Source organism: Blennius ocellaris (genome assembly GCF_963422515.1).
Source record: "Blennius ocellaris genome assembly, chromosome: 21".
Classification (NCBI taxonomy): Eukaryota; Metazoa; Chordata; class Actinopteri; order Blenniiformes; family Blenniidae; genus Blennius; species Blennius ocellaris.
In genome coordinates, this window is record NC_137670.1 from 21064482 (window position 1) to 21088265 (window position 23784).

The 23784-nt window shown below is 46.0% G+C and overlaps 1 protein-coding gene across 1 annotated transcript in view; it reads left to right on the top strand.

The window, feature by feature from the left end:
- mtr (5-methyltetrahydrofolate-homocysteine methyltransferase) overlaps positions 1–23784 on the top strand; it is an 82509-nt gene that overhangs the window by 44436 nt on the left and 14289 nt on the right. Inside the window, exons 18-28 of the mRNA XM_080517635.1 lie at positions 1425–1565; positions 1640–1729; positions 4322–4474; positions 7605–7712; positions 10412–10512; positions 12036–12103; positions 12343–12463; positions 12538–12619; positions 12701–12799; positions 13993–14068; positions 22190–22345. Coding sequence (XP_080373761.1) covers positions 1425–1565; positions 1640–1729; positions 4322–4474; positions 7605–7712; positions 10412–10512; positions 12036–12103; positions 12343–12463; positions 12538–12619; positions 12701–12799; positions 13993–14068; positions 22190–22345 — 1195 coding nt within the window. The remainder of the gene's footprint in view (positions 1–1424; positions 1566–1639; positions 1730–4321; positions 4475–7604; positions 7713–10411; positions 10513–12035; positions 12104–12342; positions 12464–12537; positions 12620–12700; positions 12800–13992; positions 14069–22189; positions 22346–23784) is intronic.

Consider the following 23784-nt stretch of genomic DNA (forward strand, 5'->3'; position numbering starts at 1 on the left):
GCACGCCATGCTGTCGCGACGGTCTCCTCTCTGCTCTGCTGCCTGGCCGCAGGGTAAACAATCCATTTCATTGGCTCAACTGAGTGCAGCTATTGTCGTAATAACTGGAGTAGCAGCGCCCGCAATATATTGCTGCGACCGGCGGAAAAATGCTGCATGGAAATGATCTATTCTCGTGAATTTATCGTCTTTATCGAGTCACGGGTCCGAACAGAAGCATCACGGTCCGCCATTTGGTGATGCCTGCCCTACGTAAAGCTTACGACCTTCTGGGCATCACTGGTGCATGTAAGAGGAAGGCCATCGGTAGAGCTTCAGAGGCAGCTGAGAAAGCTCAAGAGGGACAAGCCCTGGAGTTGTGCTTCTGGGACACAGGCCAGGAACTGATGGCACCTGGGTGAGAGCGTCTGAAGTTGAAAGACCCGAAACACGCAATGACCCCAGGTACTATCACTGATGATGTGTCCCACTATTGATACCATCATGACTTTCCAATAATGTAATGAAATATTATTTTCAATTGCCCTCAGATTAATTTCTCTGAATTTTCTCTTCTTGACATTTTAACATCCTTCCATTTAAATAAAATGAAGTGCCAATAAAGAAGAAAAAGTGATCACCCTCCGCAGTGGCACAAAGGACCAGTATCACTTGAAGCTGAGATGGCACCAAAAATGCCAATAATAGAAGAGGGCAAAATATAACAGGGCAATAGAAATTGCAAAGAAATGATGATCAGAAAGGGACATGTTTTGGGACCAAAGCATGGGATAGAATGTTGTTAAAGTCTGTTTGCACCTGTCACACATATCACAAGTTTAGCTTTTGAGAAGTGTTACTGATGTATTACTTTGAACTGTATTAACGCATGTCTTCCTCATATAGAGGAAGAATGAACCCCAGAAAGGGTCATATCCCATTCCTTATCTGACAGTGCGACATCTTGGTCGCTTTTCCCCGCCGTTCCCAAATATGGGATACAATTGAATTATATCTATTCATGATGTGAGCACAGATCAATGAGACCCTGCATTTTTGTCTTATATTCACATCAAGCATAGAATCTAGGCAAGATGAAGGAGGGGCAAACTTTTTATTCACAAAACCCCCCAACTTGTACATATGGGGACAAATGACTGCTATAGACAGTCCAAATGTCTTAGTCAATCAAAGCTGGCAAAAGTTATCAATACACATGTCCCTGATGCTACACAAACCACCGTCATACCAAGTTTGAAAGCCTCGCTCCAATAAGGATGTGTGTGTGTGTGTGTGTGTGTGTGTGTGTGTGTGTGTGTGTGTGTGTGTGTGTGTGTGTGTGTGTGTGTGTGTGTGTGTGTGTGTGTGTGTGTGTGTGTGTGTGTGTGTGTGTGTGTGTGTGTGTGTGTGTGTGTGTGTGTGTGTGTGTGTGTGTGCGTGGTCAGGATGGGATGGACATGGGCATCGTGAATGCTGGCAGTCTGCCGGTGTACGACGACATCGACAAGGAGCTCCTGTTACTGTGTGAAAACCTGATCTGGAACAAAGATGCAGAGGCCACGGAGAAACTCCTGGCCTTCGCTCAGGTAGGCGTGAACACACACCGACAGTCACCTTGTTGGACTCGCTGCTCTAACATATGTGGGACTCTTGTTGACAGAACAATGTGAAAGGATTGAAGAAGATTGTCCAGACAGATGAGTGGAGAAGCAGCAGTGTGGAGGAACGGTTGGAGTACGCTCTCATCAAGGTAAAACATCAAAATACATCACCTGTCATCAGATGGAAAATAGAATGGATTAGAGAAGCTTTTTATCAGATAACATTTAGTGATGAGTGCTGTCAGTTTTATTTTCCTCTGCAGTGGTGTTGTCCTCTTCCTGTCTTCTGTAATTTGTCCATTTTTACCGTCTTTTTATAGAATTGTGGCTCTTGCAGTCTCAGTTTGTGTGCAAGTCTCTCCATTAGATGAATGTCCTTCACAGTGCACTGATCGATTGATCTTCTTTTTGAATTACCTGACCTGTCACGTGTCCCAAGTATAAGGCCTTGTAAGATCTGGGTATCTCATATTGAAGTATTATTTTTAACATTAGCCATTATTGTCCCAGCATTATTTCATTTTTTGTGCAAGCCCAGAATATGTGTGTGTCAGTCAATGTGTCTATCAATCCACATCATCTCCAGCATGGCTGCTGGGTTGAGTGAAACAATATCTAATCATATTTCTCCACTTATATTCACTCCAAGTCCTGGAGCTCTTGACATTCACTGTGTTTTCCACATAACAACTCATTCTTCCTCTGAGATGTGTTCTCCAAGCTCCTTTCCCATTTCTCTTTAATATAGAGAGATGAACTGTTTCTGTGTGGCATTACTGTGCCTTTTTCCATTCATATGCTTTCTGAAATATCTTGATTGTTTCATTTATGGTATCAGTTTTTATCTTCTTTTCAAAGTCGATGATTACTTGCAGGTGTTGAGGTCAGCCTTCGATCAGAATATATAAATTGCTGTAGTGATTGGCTACTGGAAGGTTCTGAACCACTGGAGGTCATTTCTAGGGATGAACTGGATTCTACTGGATCAGATGAGTATCCGGTACGGATAAAGCATTTTTGACGAGTACGAGCATGATTGTGAACTTGTTTCCTAACGTACGCAGTGCATTTGACAAGACAGAGCTGAAAACGGCTCGTGTCACGTCGGACTTCACTCCGGTCGTGGGTTTTTTTTTGGTTTTTGTTTTTGTTTTTTTACCGTCTGCTTGCTCTGACTGTGGCTGGTGGTGTAAAGTCAGTTAGAAAACTCTGGTCGTACTGAACGTGGTGCTTTTGAGAAGACTACAGTGAACAAGACTGACATATTATTTCCTGTTTGTCTCCACTGGATGTTTACATGAATCACCAGGTTCACACATCATTAAAATATAAACAGTCTTACAGACCACTGACACACATACACACATATAGCTGAACACACAAAGTCGCCTATATTAATATCTTTATTGTATATGGATGTTCATAAAAATAAAAATATTATAAATATTACAAATTAAGCTTTATATACTGTATATAGTTTTTTTATATATAAAACATTGAATCTCAATTCTGAGGCTGTTCGGGAAATAATTTTCATTTCAACAATAAATAAAACAACTTCTGATCAATTTTAGACTTAAAATAATATACTGATTTAAGTCACACCTAGTTTCAAACGGGCCACGCCCACTTCTGGTTTAGGCCCCACCCACTCTGAGTACAAATACGTATACAGATCATTTAGATGGTTGAACAGGTACAGATAGTGGTGTACTCGCTCATCCCTAGTAATTTACATATAAACGAAATATCAAACTGAAGTAAATTGCTCTTTACTCGATGATAATTGCTGATCACAAGCAGTATACCACCAAAGTAATGGTTTATGGGAGTAATATATTACTAATGTAACGTACCAAGTGTAAAAGCCCCTGCCTACTCCCTTTTTAAAGTCATAAGAACAAGACCAAAGTTCGGCAGTGACATCAGCAAGCTCCCGAAAAAAGCGTTTGTTCGGCAGAACTGTTCATACTCAGCAAGACGCTGCCGAACTTGCAGGCCACGCCCCCTCGCTGCAGGCCACGCCCCCTCACAGCAGCCACATGTCTGAAGTGGCGTTTTAACTTTTCAATTGCACAGTTTATTTCTCTCCTCCTGTGCTGTCAGAAATGCATTTCTCTGAACTGTTTCAGTAATAAAAGAAAGTTTTCTTTACGAGCGTGATGTTTGTCTGGTTTTAACTGCAGGAGCTGAGCGCTTTGAGTGATGCGTTCAGGTGCATCATGGCGTTTTAACGAGCTGTGGCGCTCAGGCAGTAGCGATGTTAGAAGCTAAATATGATTAAAATAGGACTGATAGTGATTAGTGAGCTGGAATATGCATGTTCAGCACACGTCACTGCTGAAACATATTTGTTCGGCCAGAAGGAGCTCGCCAATGGAAGTGACAGGATTTTGTTCATCAGGACTCGCACAGCAGAACTCTTGTCTTGTTCTTATGGAGTAGAAATTGGCCTTAAGTTATGCAGCTATCAAGTGTTAACTGAAATAAATAGTCAATTATCGACCAACAGCTGTGAGCTATAAAAGGTTACTTGACGGGAGGAACCTCCAAATGTGTGGGATTGCTAATGCGGTTCACAAGTGATAATATTATATTATATTAATATTATTCAATTATATTAACTCAATGTGTAATATTGAGTTAACATTTCATTCTTTTATACAGCAGACTGGTAAAGGGGGTTGTTTCAGGAAGTAATTTTCTGTGTGTGTTCATGTCCTGTCTCAATCTCTTGTCAGGGAATAGACAAGTATGTGATTGAGGACGTAGAGGAGTGTCAGACCAACGTGGACCGATACTCGCGACCCCTTCACATCATTGAAGGTCCGCTGATGACTGGCATGAAGGTAGTTGGAGATCTGTTTGGAGCGGGGAAGATGTTCCTGCCACAGGTATGGTGATTCAATGTTTTGTTTTGAAAGGTTTGAAGTAAGCATATGTGTAGTGAGCTGCAGTCCACGATGCCAGTTCAGCTCACACGTTCAGATGTCCCAGCGACGTCTGGCATGTCGGACAGAATGGTTGTCCATTGCAGTCAAGTGAAGCTGTCCACAGGTGTGAGTCATCTGGATGGAGAAAGGATGCAGAGATTTCACACCGGAATCCCAGATTTGTTGGGTTGTACCAAAATGTATGCTAATATTAATATTGCACACATATGAATGAAAGTGGACTTTGCTCTGCCCTCGTGCGGGACGACATTATTTGGTGTGGTCCAGCCTATGTAGGGATTTCTTACCTCATAAGGATCACTCTGTGCCAGTTATGTTGTGTTTGGCTATCGATAATGATGAATAATTATTCAATATGTCATTGAAATTTTAATCTGATCTGTATCAGATACCGCTCAGATACCTGTCTTAACAGGAAATGATTGGAGTTCTTGACACAGAAGAGGTCAACATTTCATTGACCTTTTTGCTCATTAATAAAACAAGTATGATTCTAAAAATATATATTTATTTACAATGAAAACAAATATACAGATTCCAACTACCATATTTTCCGCCCTATAAGGCACCTAAATACCTCAAATTTTCTCAAAAGCTGCCAGTGCGCCTTATATATGGAAGAATTGCTCTACTCTAGACTGCTATTTGACAGCTGAACAACCAGAAGCTTTTATTTTGACAACTCTAACTTCTCAACCGGATCTTCAGAGCGGACGACACTCCACACAACACCTTCATCACTCATGGTTGCACACCAACATTCTAACAAACCAAAATAAACTAGATGAAATAATTACTCCCTAAACTGGGGAACAAAAACACATAAACACAATCAACACAACACCAAGCCCAACAACAACCCACAATAACCTCCAACAACACAAAATTTGTCGCTGCAAGGCATGATGGGACATCCTGAGCTCCTCAGTGCAGCCGATAGAAACTCCCATAATTCATTGCAGCTGTTTGTGGTGTTTTAAATGCAATGATTGGGGGTTCTATTTGGTTTGTGGTGTCGGTAATAATTGTGTTGTGTTGTGTTTTTGTTGCTTAGTTCATGTAGTTTAGTTTATTACCGGTAGTTGTAAGTTGTCAACCAGCAGTGAAGAAGGTTTTGTGTGTAGTGTCCTCCTGGCATAGGCTGCAGGTAGGACTATCAAAATAAAGTGTGTGCACCTCTCTGGGTGTCAGAATCAGTGGAAAATGTAACCTAATGGCTTTGAACTATAAATGTTGCTGACCACTGGTCTATTCCATGTGCCTTATAATGCAGTGTGCCTTATATATGAACAAAGTTGTAAATTATGTCAATCAATGTAGGTGTGCCTTATAGTCCTTATAGCCTTATAGGGCAGAAAATACGGTACCTATATATATATACAGCTGTGTGTGCGTGTGCGCGCGCGCGCGAGGATCAGTGATACAAGTGTGTGAACAGAGCAGGTCAAGCTTCGGTACAATGCTATCCAGTGTACGGAGTTGGGGTTAATAGCTGCAGTTAGAGTCCGTGTCCTGCTTCCTGACTAGTGAAGCGAGTTAGGTAAGACTAACCAAGCTAAGGAGCGTTGAGGCCGATTCATACTCCATCAGAACAAGAAGAAACTGGCCTAACGAAATGCTGTCAGCCAGCTCTTCCTGGCCAAAGCAGTGTGGTTGTGCTGTGCCGAGCTGTGGAGGAGCTGCACTGTGTGCTGCACATGCATGTTCCAGCTCACCGTGACAGCTTGTACCCTCACTACCGTCTGAGCCCACAGCTCTCCAAATAGTGGAGGTGCACCTGAACGCATCACTCAGCTCCTGCTGTTAAAACCAGACCAATATTTCTCTGTTATTATTGAAACAGTTCAGAAAAATGTATTTCTGAAAACATTGGACGCGAGAAAACGCTGCTTCACAGATGTGTGGCGTGAGGGGGCGTGGCCTGCGAGCAGCTTTGCTATGGAGTTTGAGCAGTCCTGCTGAAAAAGCTTTTTTTTTTTCGGCAGCTGGATGACATCACCGCCCAACTTTACTTCTTGTTCTTATGGGAGAATGCAGGGGCCTTTAGAGTCGGGGGCAGAAGTAAGTCTCCCCTGTGTCTCCTGACCACGGTCTGTAGACTAGAACAGGAGAGACTCACTTCTGTAGTTGAACCATAAAAACTCTTCTCCCAGAAACAAACTGTGAACTGGGCTCAGCAGAGTCTGCAGTACTTGGTGGTCCCCCAGTCCAATGATCAAATACCTACAGCTGATATCTGATCCAATTCTGCCTCAAGTGTGAATGTGTTTAGCATGTTATTGTTCAAAATGGCCTCTGACATCACGTGAAACATCAGCTAATGGATCAAAGAGCACTGATGGACAAAGAGCCATGTGTGAGTCCCATGCAACAGTTCAATAAAAAATAAGTATATTCTGAAATATGTGTTATGAACTCCAAAGTGGAATGAAGATTCTCTATTGCAATGCGAGGAATATTATTAATATTTATTTTACTACACATTTTGAGCCGATCGTACATTTTTGCAACATCTAAAATGGGAAAAACGCTTCACGGACATCCAAGACATTTGGTGGACATATGCAGCATGTGGAGCCACACAACACTATCACTGTCACCCATACACTGAACCAAATGGGAAAGCTGCCATTTTGTGTCTTGCGCGACCTTTTTTAAACAAGGGCAAGGTGTTTTGTCTTCGAGAATTGAAATCCGTCCAGTATATACTGTACAACAGACCTTTTTAATGCAAACCTACCAAAATGTGACTACAATCTCAAACTTCGTGGCCACCAAGTTCCAAAAAATGATCTTAGAGACAGTCGCCTCATCCCCGGATTTGTTTTGGAAGAAGAATTCACTGAGTAGTGAATCATGTTTTCAGCAATCCTGCTGAAAAAAAAGCTTTTTCAGCAGGATTGCTCAAACTCCATAGCAAAGCTGCTCGCAGGCCACGCCCCCTCACTTTACTCTTTACACCCTTCATGGGTGTAAAGGGAATCTTTTTGGTGCAGACTGCAGGAGGCAGGTTTGTGGGACTGTGGGTGAATAAATCATGTCCATGTCTTCCTTCTTGGTTTCTTCACAGGTGATTAAATCTGCTCGGGTCATGAAGAAAGCAGTGGGTCATCTGATTCCTTTCATGGAGAAGGAGAGGCAGGAGATGATGGCATTGTCAGGCTCAGTGGAAGAGACGGTCAGTTTGAGATCATTCTAACTCAGGTTATTTTACTGAAGAGAATATGTGGGACTTTTTACACACTTTTTAAAATACATTAAATAGCTGATGTTGATGTATTTGTGCATTGAGATTTGATATTTCATCTCCCCTAAATTACACCAGCATCAGTTTTTGTATTTGTGCACCAGTACCGTTTCAGAAGTGAGGTGGTTTTTGTGCTTCTATATAGCTTATCTTGACATTGCAATAGTGATCAATCTGTGACATATTATGAAGCCTCCTGTCCATTTCAGCCATCTTTAGATTCAGGGATGTTGAAGCAGGGAGACATCTAAACCCTGCAGGACCTCCAGGACCAGCTTTGTGACCAAGCTCACATTAGAGCTGTTAGGAGAACCTTCACACTGAAACAAAGCTGTCATCACCAAATCAGCCTGCACATGCAGGAACAAGTGTATTCAATGTTGGAATCACTTCTACACAGAAGAACTATGACAAAGCTAATAACAATGTGTCCCATATAGGTGTACAAATAAATAATGTTGCTTTAGTTTTCCACTTATTTGTGGGAAGTTTCTAGTTTACTTTTACAAGAATCATATCTTGAAAATGGTTTTGCAAATCAAATCTTTTTTGTACATAATTATAAACTTCAATCCTTGAGTAAAAAAATATTCGACTTCCACTTCCAGGTAAATGGAGTGAGCAGCAACTAAATGTGGCTCTGCTAAGTCTCTATAATTCAAATCTTCTGGGTCTTAAATTAAATATTTTTCAACATCAAAATGTAAGTTGGGAAAAAACTGGATATGAAGAGCAGCTGGAAATACTTTCCAGAAACTTTATCGACAACGCCTGCTTCACCAGGCGCAGAAGTAGGAAACGCTGACCTCCATGAAAATACTCTGGGTCGAGCTAAAAGCCTATCTTGAAGGTATGATGGACGGCATTAAAACGCACATCAAGAATATGATCGGTTGGGAAGATAATCTTGCTACAACTGGAGCAGCATGGAGACCAGAGACACTCAAGGTGGACAGATAAAGCTGAATCGCCTGAAAGAAAACAATCCTAATCTACAATCCAGACTCCCAGACACCCAGTCGCCAAGGCTGTGTTTTGTCTTCACCTCTCCTGGATGTGTGTGTGGAAAGAAGTCCCCCCCCCCCCGCCCCCGGCCTTCCTAACCTCCTCCCACCCTCCCTCCCCGGACATTTTGGCCTCTGAAATTTTACCAGGACCTTCACCGTAATCGCCGTGCCCCTCCCCCCAACCACCAGCAGAGGCCGCTGGAAGGCTGTGAAGGCTGTGCTCCTGGAAACACCCTCTCCTAGCGGCGGGCTGCAAAACTAGCCTTCACATATCCCAGGTGCTGTCTGGAGAAATGTTGTAACCTGTCTGTGTTGATGCTAAATGTGCCCGAGGTGGGTTTTTCCCAATTACAGACTGTCTCCTCAGAACACAGTCTTTAATCTGACTTTTTTTCCCTCCTCTCCTCACCTCATGTGTCCTTCTTTCCCCAAAACTTTCTATGTGAAGGTAATTTCGTTGTACCTGTACCTGTACCTGTACAATGACAATAAAGCTGATTCAATGAGAGCATTCGGAGACCATGCTTCGCTATGGGAAGAAGCTAAAGCAGACACAAACATGTTTCATAGTGACCTCTCACAAAAAATAGCATGAACTCTATACAGAAACAACACACATGCAGAAAGAAAATATTTTTTATTATATATATATCATTTTGTGCAGAATGTTTCATCAGTAAACATTGCTTAGATCATGATAAAAAAAAATAAAACCAAAGTAAGTACTTACATAGCAGATATGCCTAAGGAGGAGATGGAGAAGGAAGGGCAAGAGGGGGAGGAGGAGGAGAGGGAGGAGCAGAAGAGAGTAGCAGGAGAAGGGGGGCAAGAGGGGGAGTATGAGGAGCAGCAGGAGGAGAAGGGGGAGGGGGAGGAACAGAAGCAGATGCACAGCCTTGCATGCTAGTTAGCATGCTAATAAAGTTTGTTCAATTGAGCTGATATTTGGGGGACAGCCTCATGGGGGCACTAGGGTTATGGCTCACTAGCTATTTAGCCGGGTCCTGCTGGGCTCGTTAGCTTAGTACCTTAACTTAGCATGTGAGATAAGACCAGATTCCAGGTCAGTGACACCTGGGGAGTAACCTGTGTGATTTTCAAGTCGATAACATTTAAAGGGGCCGGAGGCCATGAATGGCCCGACCCAATGGGCCACGGGGCGAGGTCCCGACCAACGCTGCTTGCAGCTTAAATGTTTTTGTACTCTGCAGTGTGTGTGTGTGTGTGTGTGTTGGTCATTAGTGGGCCTCTGTTCTGTTACAGACGCATCTTTTCACGTTCACAATAATGCAACTGATACATGTACCAAACCTGGAGTGAGGAGGTGTGACAAGCTCTTTCTACTTCCTGCAGTGTGTGTTTATACCTGTTCTATATCAGAGGTGGGCAATCCTTGTCCCCGAGGGCCACAGCCCTGCAAGTTTTCAATGTGTCCTCACTTCAACAGAGATGACAGCAAATAGTGGCTCGTTATCCAGCTTTCTGCAGAGCCTCACCATGAGAACTCGGGTGTGTTTGAGCAGGGAAACACTGAAAACATGCAGGGCTGTGGCCCTCGAGGACCAGGATTGCCCACCCCTGCTCTACATGTTTCCTGAACCTCTGCTCCGCTCCTCTCTGCAGAGCCCTTATCAGGGCACCATTATACTGGCCACAGTGAAGGGAGACGTCCATGACATCGGCAAGAACATCGTCGGGGTGGTGCTGGGTTGTAACAACTTCAGGTAAAACCCTTTTTACCAAGTCAGGCTGAACATTAAAAAAAAAGAAAACCGTCACTCAAAGCTGTGGCCCGGTATTTAATATAGTGTCACATCCACCAGCATTTACTTTTACGAGAGAAATAGATGAGCTACTTAAGGTGGCCCAGAAAGGCCACAGCAGTACAAAGCAGCTCACGGGGTGGATTTGACATCAGGGGGGTGGAGGTGGAGGTGGAGTAGGTCACTAGCTTCAAGTTGCTTGAGGTGCACATACGATATCCCGAATTGGAGAACAAATACCACACACTTCATCAAGAAGGTCCAGCAGGACTCTTGAGATGCAGCAAACTCTCACAGAGTTCGGTGCATCTCAAGAGCTACTGTAAAACATTCTACCACCATAAAATAGAGTATCGTGACTTCAAGCTGTACAGTCTGGTTCTCAGGTTGTACAGCAGCAGAACAAACGACAAGAAACTACCAAAGAAACTGATATTTCCTCCAACCACGAATCAAGATCTTGCATGAATGTGGAGGGGAAAATGTTATTATTCATGTTATCAAAATTAGATGTGCACATGTCAAAAAGGACTTTGTCAAGCAGGGGTGTCAAACTGTGGTTCTGGAAGGTACCTGACTCCAATGGTCACGTCATCATCAAGCTTCAAAGAGCCCGTCATTGCAATCAGGTGTGTTGCAGCAGGAAGTAACTTAAAACATACAGGACACAGGCCCACAAGACACGTCTGCTGTTATTCAGAAGAGGTTTGTAAAACTGCCCATTGCTTTCATCTCGAAGGTTCCTCTTTGTATTTTGGAGAATGGGTGTGTCCACCAGTGTAATGTAAGATTGGTGAGAAGTATTCGGCCAGTCTTCTCTAATGTCCACTTCACACTGCGATTTCAACAATCTTATAAGTTCCCAGCTAGCCACACTGTATGACATGATTCTAATAAACATTGACATGAAGTTTGCTGTTTGCATATTGCCCAATGAAAACGCAAGCTGAATTCCCACCCTCGATGATCATACAAAGATCAAATGTCATGAGCTTGCGTCGTCCATTCATGAAAAAGAACCTGGTGAAACATGATAACAGCCCTCATGCTTGTGGCATTCAAATGTTTGGAGAGACATCCCCAAAAGGTTTGTGTTTATTTTGGCACAAATCATCAATTTGGGTCACACCAGCAATCACCATCTCATCCTCTGATATTTCTGACACTGCCAGAATTCTAGTGCAGGTTGTCTTTAGTCTCCAGACCATGACGACGGCCATCCTTGAAGTTGTCTGGCTGTGTGTCATAGGACACCCGATATAGAGCCAAGGCCAAAGATTCTCTCACAGTTGTTATCTTTTGTCTGGGAATAAGGAAAATAGGCAGTGTTCTTCACTTCTCAATGCGAGTTGTTTCCAGTAAAAGTCTCTCTACCAGTTCTCTCTTTCATATTATCAAATACCTTAAAAACAACAACAAAAAAAAAGGTAGCTGAGTTTGTCAGAAGGATCAAGGAAGGGCTTTTTGTGTTTGTTGTGTTTCAGAGTGATTGACCTGGGAGTGATGGTTCCGTGTGATCGCATTCTCAGAGAGGCCATCCAACAAAAAGCAGGTAGCACTCATTCACATGTTGTGTGTTCCCGATGGGAGTGAAGTTCCAACAGCTTCATTAGACAGTTGGTCCTCTCGAGAAGCCAACACACTTTTGAACAGACCGAATCTTTAGACCTGAGATTTTCTCTTATTTTTTGAACTCGCATCTGTTTACCTTTGACACAGTCCACCTTGTCTCAGAGACTCCGCTTTGGGCCAGTTGAATCCTCCATCAGTTTGCTTACTCTGTTCCTCCAGACATCATTGGTCTTTCTGGCCTCATCACCCCATCTCTGGATGAGATGATTTATGTGGCTAAAGAGATGCAGAGGCTGGGGATGACGACACCACTGCTGATTGGAGGAGCCACTACCTCCAAGTATTACACACACACACTTATTCACTTCCTGTATCCAGCAGTTTGGGTTGTTCAGTACTATTGTGTTGTGTTAGGATCCACACAGCAGTGAAGATTGCCCCCCGGTACAGTTGCCCCGTGGTCCACGTGTTAGATGCTTCCAGGAGCGTGGTGGTGGTAAGAATGCGGACTGTTGCAAGACAACATGTTGTCCTGGTTTATCAGGAGTTTTCCAATGTTTTTCTGTTTGCTGCTCAGAGCTCACAGCTGCTGGATGAGGCAGTGAAGGAGGAGTACTTCCAGGACCTGAAGGAGGAGTATGAGGCCATCAGGCAGGAGCACTACGACTCCCTCAAGGTAGAAGCTCCTCAGAGAAAACCAGATGGTTTATGAACATAGAGCTGCTTCCAGTGTACAGGGACCTGCTGGATCGTGTTCACATCTTAACTCAAGACTGTTCTTCAAACAAATTCCAGTACAGATTGTAATATCAGCCTGATTAAAGGCTCTTTATTCTGCTGTAGATATAATAGCAGTTATAAAGCAGAATATGTCATCGATAAAGAAAATAAACAGTTCTGTGTGAGTTGAATTATTTTCACTTGTTCACTTTCAGTCATCATTTGTGTTAAGAAGCTTCTGTGTGTTTTATTAAGATAAACTCCCATCTTGCCTTTCACTTCTGTTCTAATCATGTTGTTTTCTTGTAGAAATCACAGTGAATGGAGTTCACTTATATAACACTTTTCTACCGATTGAATAGCCACACAATATTCACACATTCAGCCCACACACCAATGGAGGTGCATCCTCTGTCCACCCACTGAGGGATCAGACCTCCTGCACCTGCTTTCTCAACTGATCCACAGCTGGCTCCAAATCAAGGAACCCAATTAGAACGTTGCATGTTTTTAACCAAATGTGATTGGCTAAAAAGACACATTGAACTTAGAAGTTACACTTCAGTGTATACTGAATATTCAGACTCCAGTGAACTCCACAGTGAAAACCTCTGACTGCTGCATGTCAGTATTAATTAAAGCTCCCAGCAGCCTTGACTCGTGGGCCTCTGACCGAGGATGTCAGTCTGCATATGTGTACTGCTCTCTCTGTGTTGTACTGCATACATTAAACAATCTGACAAACTCTTTTGAGAGCCAGAAAAGTGAGCAGCCTTGACCCTTTAATGACTTTTTTCCACTAGGTTCTCCTCAGCAGTGGTGTGCAGGGCGAGCACTGCTATCACTGCTAGCTCTGGATATCAGCTCAAATTACATAAATATATGTCATTTGCCCTCTGGGCTAGTGCTTACAACTTGTCATGCCCTGATGCTGCTACACTACCATGTGCATTGTTTTTATATTGTCTTGGTTTGTATATCCATATTGAACCAAAAAACATTTTCTTTTCTCTTTTTTTGTATACTCAGAAACTTGGTAACTTTGTAAAACTTTTTCTCACTCATCAGTCTTGAAGCATTGAAATGTTGACTCTCCTGCTGGAGCTCACAGGTACTTCTAGTTTCAAATGGATCCTCCGTGTGTTTCAGGACCGTCAGTACTTGTCTCTGCTGCAGGCCCGGGCCAAGGCGCTGCATATAGACTGGCTTTCATCTCCCAGACCAGGTCAGTTCTCTCTGAGAAACATGAGGATCACACTTTAATTACTTTAGTGCTGGTCACATATTATCTTTATTATTACAGGTCCATATAAAAAAAACAACAACATACAAGTACATAAGAAACATTTTTTTGTGTTTTTTGTTATTACTATATAATCGTAACTCAAGTAAATATAAAATAAAAATAGATAAATGGAGGAAAAAATAGGTTTAGTATACTATATATATATATATATATACACTGCTCAAAAAAATAAAGGGAACACAACTAACACATCCAAGATCTGAATGAATGAAATATTCCTATTAAATACTTTGTTCTTTACATAGTTGATTGTGACGACAACAAAATCACTCAAAAATTATCAATAGAAATGTATTAACCCATGGAGGTCTGGATTTGGAGTCACACTCAGAATAAAGTGGAAAAACACTACAGGCTGATCAACTGTGATGTAATGTCCTTACAACCAGTCAGAATGAGGCTCAGTAGTGGGCGTGGCCTCCACCTGTAGGACCTCCCTACAACGCCTGGGCTCCTGATGAGGTAGGGAGGGTCTCCTGAGGGGTCTCCTCCCAGACCTGGACTAAAGCATCTGCCAACTCCTGGACGGTCTGTGGTGCAACGGGGCCTTGGTGGATGGAGTCCTGATGGCCCATATGTGCTCAACTGGATCCAGGTCCAGAGCATCAAGGTCTCCATCTTGCAGGACCTGCTGACACTCCAGCCACAGGAGGTCTAGCATGGTCTCATTAGGAGGAACCCAGAGCCTACCACACCAGCATCTGGTCTCACCAGGGGTCTGAGGACCTCATCTCAGTACCTAATGGTGGTCTCACCAGGGGTCTGAGGACCTCATCTCAGTACCTAATGGTCTCACCAGAGGTCTGAGGACCTAATCTCAGTACCTAATGGTCTCACCAGGTGTCTGAGGACCTCATCTCAGTACCTAATGGTGGTCTCACCAGGTGTCTGAGGACCTCATCTCAGTACCTAATGGTGGTCTCACCAGGTGTCTGAGGACCTCATCTCAGTACCTAATGGTCTCACCAGAGGTCTGAGGACCTCATCTCAGTACCTAATGGTGGTCTCACCAGAGGTCTGAGGACCTCATCTCAGTACCTAATGGTGGTCTCACCAGGGGTCTGAGGACCTCATCTCAGTACCTAATGGTGGTCTCACCAGGGGACTGAGGACCTCATCTCAGTACCTAATGGTGGTCTCACCAGAGGTCTGAGGACCTCATCTCAGTACCTAATGGTGGTCTCACCAGAGGTCTGAGGACCTCATCTCAGTACCTAATGGTGGTCTCACCAGAGGTCTGAGGACCTCATCTCAGTACCTGATGGTGGTCTCACCAGGGGTCTGAGGACCTCATCTCAGTACCTAATGGTCTCACCAGGGGTCTGAGGACCTCATTTCAGTACCTGATGGTCTCACCAGGGGTCTGAGGACCTCATCTCAGTACCTAATGGTGGTATCATGAGGGGTCTGAGGACCTCATCTCAGTACCTGATGGTGGTCTCACCAGGGGTCTGAGGACCTCATCTCAGTACCTGATGGTGGTCTCACCAGAGGTCTGAGGACCTCATCTCAGTACCTAATGGTGGTCTCACCAGGGGTCTGAGGACCTCATCTCAGTACCTAATGGTCTCACCAGAGGTCTGAGGACCTAATCTCAGTACCTAATGGTCTCACCAGGTGTCTGAGGACCTCATCTCAGTACCTAATGGTGGTCTCACCAGGTGTCTGAGGACCTCATCTCAGTACCTAATGGTGGTCTCACCAGGTGTCTGAGGACCTCATCTCAGTACCTAATGGTCTCACCAGAGGTCTGAGGACCTCATCTCAGTACCTAATGGTGGTCTCACCAGAGGTCTGAGGACCTCATCTCAGTACCTAATGGTGGTCTCACCAGGGGTCTGAGGACCTCATCTCAGTACCTAATGGTGGTCTCACCAGGGGACTGAGGACCTCATCTCAGTACCTAATGGTGGTCTCACCAGAGGTCTGAGGACCTCATCTCAGTACCTAATGGTGGTCTCACCAGAGGTCTGAGGACCTCATCTCAGTACCTAATGGTGGTCTCACCAGAGGTCTGAGGACCTCATCTCAGTACCTGATGGTGGTCTCACCAGGGGTCTGAGGACCTCATCTCAGTACCTAATGGTCTCACCAGGGGTCTGAGGACCTCATTTCAGTACCTGATGGTCTCACCAGGGGTCTGAGGACCTCATCTCAGTACCTAATGGTGGTATCATGAGGGGTCTGAGGACCTCATCTCAGTACCTGATGGTGGTCTCACCAGGGGTCTGAGGACCTCATCTCAGTACCTGATGGTGGTCTCACCAGAGGTCTGAGGACCTCATCTCAGTACCTAATGGTGGTCTCACCAGAGGTCTGAGGTCCTCATCTCAGTACCTAATGGTCTCACCAGGGGTCTGAGGACCTCATCTCAGTACCTGATGGTGGTCTCACCAGGGGTCTGAGGACCTCATCTCAGTACCTAATGGTCTCACCAGAGGTCTGAGGACCTCATCTCAGTACCTCATGGTCTCACCAGGGGTCTGAGGACCTCATCTCAGTACCTAATGGTCTCACCAGGGGTCTGAGGACCTCATCTCAGTACCTAATGGTGGTCTCACCAGGGGTCTGAGGACCTCATCTCAGTACCTAATGGTGGTCTCACCAGAGGTCTGAGGACCTCATCTCAGTACCTGAGTGTGGTCTCACCAGGGGTCTGAGGACCTCATCTCAGTACCTATTGGTCTCACCAGAGGTCTGAGGACCTCATCTCAGTACCTATTGGTCTCACCAAAATAATGGATTATCGAAGTGAACTGCAACCTTATCGTGGTGGGGGAGTTTGAGCACCCGAATGACCCTCGTAGCTATGTTGTCGGGGGACTTGGTCCGAGGTGACGGGTCAGACCAAAAGCAGTTCAACACACCCCTATGAACACACATAAGAGGAGAGCAGTGACGTCGCCCGGTTTGGCGCAGCCGGGGCCACACCCTGGAGCCAGGCCCGGGGTTGAGGCCCGCACGCGAGCGCCTGGTGGCCGGGTTCTTGCCCACGGGACTCGGCCGGGTTCAGACCGAAGGGACGATGCGGGCCCCTCCTCCTCATCCTCCTGTGGGCCCACCACCTACAGAGGCTGCCGTAGGGGTCGGGTGCATTGTGGATTGGGTGGCAGTCGATGGCAGGGGCCTCGACGACCCGATCCCCGGACACAGACTCTGGTGTTCAGGACATGGAATGTGACCTCACTGGGGGGGAAGGAGCCCGAGCTTGTGAGGGAGGCTGAGAGATACTGTCTAGATATAGTCGGGCTCACCTCCACTCACAGCTTGGACTCTGGAACCCAGCTCCTCGACAGGGGCTGGATACTCCACTTCTCTGGAGTTGCCTGCGGTGTAAGGCGGCGGGCTGGAGTGGGCTTGCTTATTGCCCCACAGCTCAGCCGCCATGTGTTGGAGTTCACCCCGGTGAACCAGAGGGTTGCGTCCCTATGCCTTCAAGTAGGGGACAGGTCTCTGACTGTTGTCTCGGTCTATGGACCAAACAGCAGTTCAGAGTACCCAACCTTCTTGGAGTCCCTGGGAGGGGTGCTGGATAGTGCTCCAACTGGGGACTCCATTGTTCTCCTGGGGGACTTCAACGCCCACGTGGGCAATAACAGTGAGACTTGGAAGGGGGTGATTGGGAGGAACGGCCTCCCCGATCTGAACCCGAGCGGTGTTCTGTTATTGGACTTCTGTGCCAGTCACAGCTTGTCCATAACGAACACCATGTTGGAGCACAGGGGTGTCCATAAGTGCACGTGGCACCAGGACACCCTAGGCCGGAGGTCAATGATAGACTTTGTGGTCGTGTCATCTGATCTCCGGTCACGTGTCTTGGACACTCGGGTAACGAGAGGGGCAGAGCTGTCAACTGATCACCACCTGGTGGTGAGTTGGATGCGCTGGACTGGGAGGAGGCCGGATAGACTCGGCAGGCCCAAACGTGTTATGAGGGTCTGCTGGGAACATCTGGCCGAGCCCTCCGTCCGTGCAGCTTTCAACTCCCACCTCTGGGAGAGCTTCTTACAGATCCCGAGGGAGGTTGGAGACATTGAGTCCGAGTGGACCATGTTCTCCACTTCCATTGTTGAAGCTGCTGCTCGGAGCTGTGGCCGCAGGGTCTCTGGCGCCTGTCGTGGCGGCAATCCCCGAACCCGGTGGTGGCAACCGGAAGTAAGGGATGCCGTCAAGCTGAAGAAGGAGTCCTACCGGGCATTGTTAGCTCATAGGACTCCCGAGGCAGTCAACAGGTACCGGCAGGCCAAGCGAGCCGCAGCCCGGGCTGTGGTGGAGGCAAAAACTCGGGTCTGGGAGGAGTTCGGAGAGGCCATGGAGGAGGACTTTCGGTCGGCCTCGAGGAAATTCTGGCAAACCGTCTGGCGCCTCAGGAGGGGGAAGCAGTTCTTCACCAACACTGTTTACAGTGGAAGTGGGGAGCTGTTGACCTCAACTGGGGATATCGTTGGGCGGTGGAAGGAATACTTCGAGGACCTCCTCAATCCCACCACCACGTCTTCCATTGAGGAAGCAGAGGCTGGGTTCTCAGAGGTGGACTCGTCCATTACCCAAGCTGAAGTCACCGAGGTTGTTGCTAAGCTCCTCGGTGGCAAGGCACCGGGAGTGATGAGATTCACCCAGAGTTCCTTAAGTCTCTGGATGTGCAGGGACTGTCGTGGCTGACTCGTCTCTGCAACATCGCGTGGCGGGCGGGGACAGTACCTCTGGACTGGCAGACTGGGGTGGTGGTCCCTCTCTTCAAGAAGGGGGATCGGAGGGTGTGTTCCAACTACAGAGGGATCACACTCCTCAGCCTCCCCAGGAAAGTCTATTCCAGGGTACTGGAGAGGAGGGTCCGGCCGTTAGTCGAACCTCGGATCCAAGAGGAACAATGTGGTTTTCGTCCTGGTGGTGGAACACTGGACCAGCTCTAGACCCTCCACCAGGTTCTCCTGATGGTGGAACACTGGACCAGCTCTATACCCTCCACCAGTTTCTCCTGATGGTGGAACACTGGACCAGCTCTAGACCCTCCACCAGGTTCTCCTGATGGTGGAACACTGGACCAGCTCTATACCCTCCACCAGGTTCTCCTGATGGTGGAACACTGGACCAGCTCTATACCCTCCACCAGGTGCTCCTGATGGTGGAGCACTGGACCAGCTCTATACCCTCCACCAGGTTCTCTTGATGGTGGAACACTGGACCAGCTCTATACCCTCCACCAGGTTCTCCTGATGGTGGAACACTGGACCAGCTCTAGACCCTCCACCAGGTTCTCCTGGTGGTGGAACACTGGACCAGCTCTATACCCTCCACCAGGTTCTCCTGATGGTGGAGCACTGGACCAGCTCTATACCCTCCACCAGGTTCTCTTGATGGTGGAACACTGGACCAGCTCTATACCCTCCACCAGGTTCTCCTGATGGTGGAACACTGGACCAGCTCTAGACCCTCCACCAGGAGCTCCTGATGGTGGAACACTGGACCAGCTCTAGACTCTCCACCAGGTGCTCCTGATGGTGGAACACTGGACCAGCTCTAGACTCTCCACCAGGTGCTTGAGGGTTCGTGGGAGTTCTCCCAACCAGTCCACATGTGTTTTGTGGATCTAGAGAAGGTGTTCGACCGCGTCCCCCGAGATGTCCTGTGGGGGGTGCTCCGGGAGTATGGAGTCCGGGGCCCCTTGTTGAGGGCTGTTCGGTCTTTGTATTCCCGGAGCAGGAGTTTGGTTCGCATTGCCGGCAGTAAGTCGGACCTGTTCCCTGTGCACGTTGGTCTCCGGCAGGGGTGTCCTTTATCACCGGTTCTGTTCATCATATATATGGACAGAATCTCTCGGCACAGCCGGGGGCCGGAGGGGGTCCAGTTTGGGGACCACAGGATCTCATCTCTGCTATTTGCGGATGATGTGGTTCTGTTGGCCCCATCAAACCTGGACCTTCAACGTGCACTGACACGGTTCTCAGCCGAGTGTGAAGCAGCTGGGATGCAGATCAGCACCTCTAAATCCGAGGCCATGGTTCTCCACCAGAAAAAGGTGTCTTGCCCCCTCCAGGTCGGTGGAGTACCCTTGTCACAAGTGGAGGAGTTCAAGTATCTCGGGGTCTTGTTCACCAGTGGGGGGAAGATGGAGCGTGAGATCGACAGGTGGATCGGTGCAGCGTCTGCAGTTATGCAGACGTTGTGTCGGTCCGTCGTGGTGAAGAAGGAGCTGAGCCAAAAGACCAAACTCTTGATTTACCGGTCGATCTTCGTTCCTCCCCTCACCTATGGTCATGAACTATGGGTCATGACCGAAAGAACCAGATCCCGGATACAAGCGGCTGAAATGAGCTTCCTTCGTAGGGTGGCTGGGTGTACCCTTAGAGATAGGGTGAGGAGCTCAGTCACCCTTAGAGATAGGGTGAGGAGCTCAGTCACCCTTAGAGATAGGGTGAGGAGCTCAGTCACCCTTAGAGATAGGGGGAGGAGCTCAGTCACCCTTAGAGATAGGGTGAGGAGCTCAGTCACCCTTAGAGATAGGGGGAGGAGCTCAGTCACCCTTAGAGATAGGGGGAGGAGCTCAGTCACCCTTAGAGATAGGGTGAGGAGCTCAGTCACCCTTAGAGATAGGGGGAGGAGCTCAGTCACCCTTAGAGATAGGGGGAGGAGCTCAGTCACCAGGGAGGAGCTCGGAGTAGAGCCGCTGCTCCTCCACATCCAGAGGAACAGCTGAGGTGGCTCGGGCATCTATTTCAGATGCCCCCCAGACGCCTCCCTGGGGAGGTGTTCCATCATGTCCCTCCGGTAGGAGGCCTCGGGGCAGACCCAGGACACGCTGGAGGGACTATGTCTCTCTGGTAGGAGGTCTCAGGACAGACCCAGGACACCTGGAGGGACTATGTCTCTCTATGACCTGGGAACACCTTGGGGTGCCACCAGAAGAGCTGGAGGAAGAGTCTGGGGTGAAGGAAGTCTGGGCAACTCTGCTCAGACTGCTGCCTCCGCGACCCGGCCTGGATAAGCAGCAGACAATGGATGGATGGATGGATGGAAGTAATAGATTACTAAAGTAACTTACCAAGTGTAAGTAATTTAGACTATATTGTTAATTAACAAATGGTTATTTATTTACTAACAATCAGAGGAGTAATAATGAAGGAGTTGGTCTTAAATAAAGCTGTGGTTTATCAATTAAGACAAGGAGTTACTTGAATGCATTAAACAATTGAAAATTAGTTTGAGGCAGTTAGGATTATTAATTGAATAAGCTGTGATATATTTATTAATAATACCAGATAATCAGAATTTTGATGCACGAAAACCACTGAAAAATGATTAAGGAGCAATCCTAGTTATTAATAGAATAAATTATTAGTTTATTAATGAATAAAGAATACTAATTATCTGCCACAAAGTCGCTGATCAATAGCTTTAGAGGCAATTCAAGTTGTAATTAAGTTAACTGGGTAATAAATCAATCAATAATAGTTCAAGTAATTTGACACCAAAAAGCAATATAACAAAAATGATTTAAAAGCAATGGGGGTTTTTCCAGCAATAAACCTGCATTCATTAGCCAACAACCCGTAAGTGTCTTAAATTACTCAGAGGGTTAAAATCATTGAAAATGATTTCAACCGTTGAAACTATCAATTAATTAATATTACCATTACTCAATCACCAAAATTGGCGCACCAGCTGAAGTTAGGGTTTTAACTAAACATCAGTCTTAAAACAAAAGTTAATTCAAATTAATTAAGCTATTATTCTTTGTTGAAATGATAACCACACTTAAATGAAACGGGAAGGCAGGCAGTGAATCCGAGCACTGACGGTTACAACCAGCAACCGTCACAGAAAAGCACAAAAACCACCAAGAATCGTTCAATTCAACTATCAAGCGTTTATTAACAAACCTCTATTCCTAAATCATCAATCTACGAATTGTATCTAATCAATAAACATCAAGCAGAATCACAAAACAAATGAACAAGACAAAACAAAAGGCAGCAAAGTGTGTGCGTGTGTGTGTGCGTGTCTGTGTGTGTGTGAATGTGTGGTGCGTGTGTGTGTCAGTGCGTCCTCAGTTCCTGGGTGTACAAGTATTCGACCAGTACAACCTGCACAGCCTCCTGGACTTCATCGACTGGAAGCCTTTCTTTGACGTGTGGCAGCTGAGAGGAAAGTACCCCAACAGAGGGTACCCCAAGATCTTCAAAGACAAGACTGTGGGTACGTGTGTGTCAGAGGATGTTTGCCGCTCTTTCTGTGGTGCGTGTTTCCGCTTCACTCTCCAAGACTTTACAAATCCAATGTCAGTTGGTGAGAAAGTCATGTGGACTGGCAGTCTGTGGACCTTCTCCAGTGGAGATCAGCTGAGAACATGTTGATCTCTCCAAGTTTCTCCACCGTGACCAAACTGAATTTTCTCACAATGCCATAAAGTGGTATCGGTGGCAGTGCCTTGTATTGAACTGATACCTGATACTGGTATTGGTATCGGTACATCCCTACATTTTGGGGAATTGGGTTTTGTACAAGGACTTCATAAAATCTGTATGAAAAATGTAAATATCTGTCAAAATGCTTAAAAATGACATCAAAGTTACCTTTATGTCAAGCCTCATTGGTTCTGCTGGTCCAAGCATCCTCCGCCACTTCCTGTCCAGCACCACTCTCCTCCTCCTGGGACAAGGAGGCCCTGAACCAAACAAATCAAGGTTTAGTTGTCAACTCCATTAATAGTAGCTCCCTAATCAACTGTAACTTAATCACTTTTTTGAGCCTTAAAAGTTTATTTATATCTACAATAGGCAATGCAGTCTTGTGTTTTCACAGCATGTTTCTGTAATTCAGATATAATTCTCACAATCTTGCACTAAAATTTCAAATACAATTGATTTACATTCTGCAGAAAAAAGTCAGACTTTAATATCAAACATTATTTAGCATTTTATTTGATTACCTTCATGGGCAATTGGTTGGTTTAACATTTAACTTAGTTCAACACAGAGACATTTCCCCTGCATCATTATCTGTGACAATAAGTCAACTTTATTGTAATATTATATAGGTCAGTTTACTTGATGTGGCTCAACAATATGTACTTGAACGAATGGCCTTAACAGATGGTTGGAGGTCAACACAACGTTTATAATACCTGGAGACATTACTTTGTATGTAATATACAGTCATTATTCACCTGGTCTTCAGCATGGTGTCTGTGACTCTCTGGAGCAGTGATGAAGAGTGACTGGGTCGATACTCCTCTTCTGCAGCTGCTTATACAGCATGTCTGCATGAGGCATTACCTTGTGGAACAAGGAAAGAAGAAAACAGAAATTCCCATTTCCAAGCATCCTCACAAATCCTCCAGCCTCGCTGACAGTGGCAGGATCAAAGCTGCCAGAATCTCTGACGGTCTGGAAACGCCTCATGAGGTCATCTATGCGCTCAGACATGGTGTTGGTGGCCTTGGTGTGAAAATTCCTCTGTGTTGCTGAGGCTCTGGGAAACCACTTGTACGACCTGGTGAAAAAGGCACAAAATCCTCCAATGTCTCCAAAAAACGTGCTGATCTGAGAAATGTGTGATGTTGCCCACTGCATGCTGAGGTTCAGCTGGTGAGCACAGCAGTGGACATAGTGCGCATTTTCCTCCAGCACCGTGCT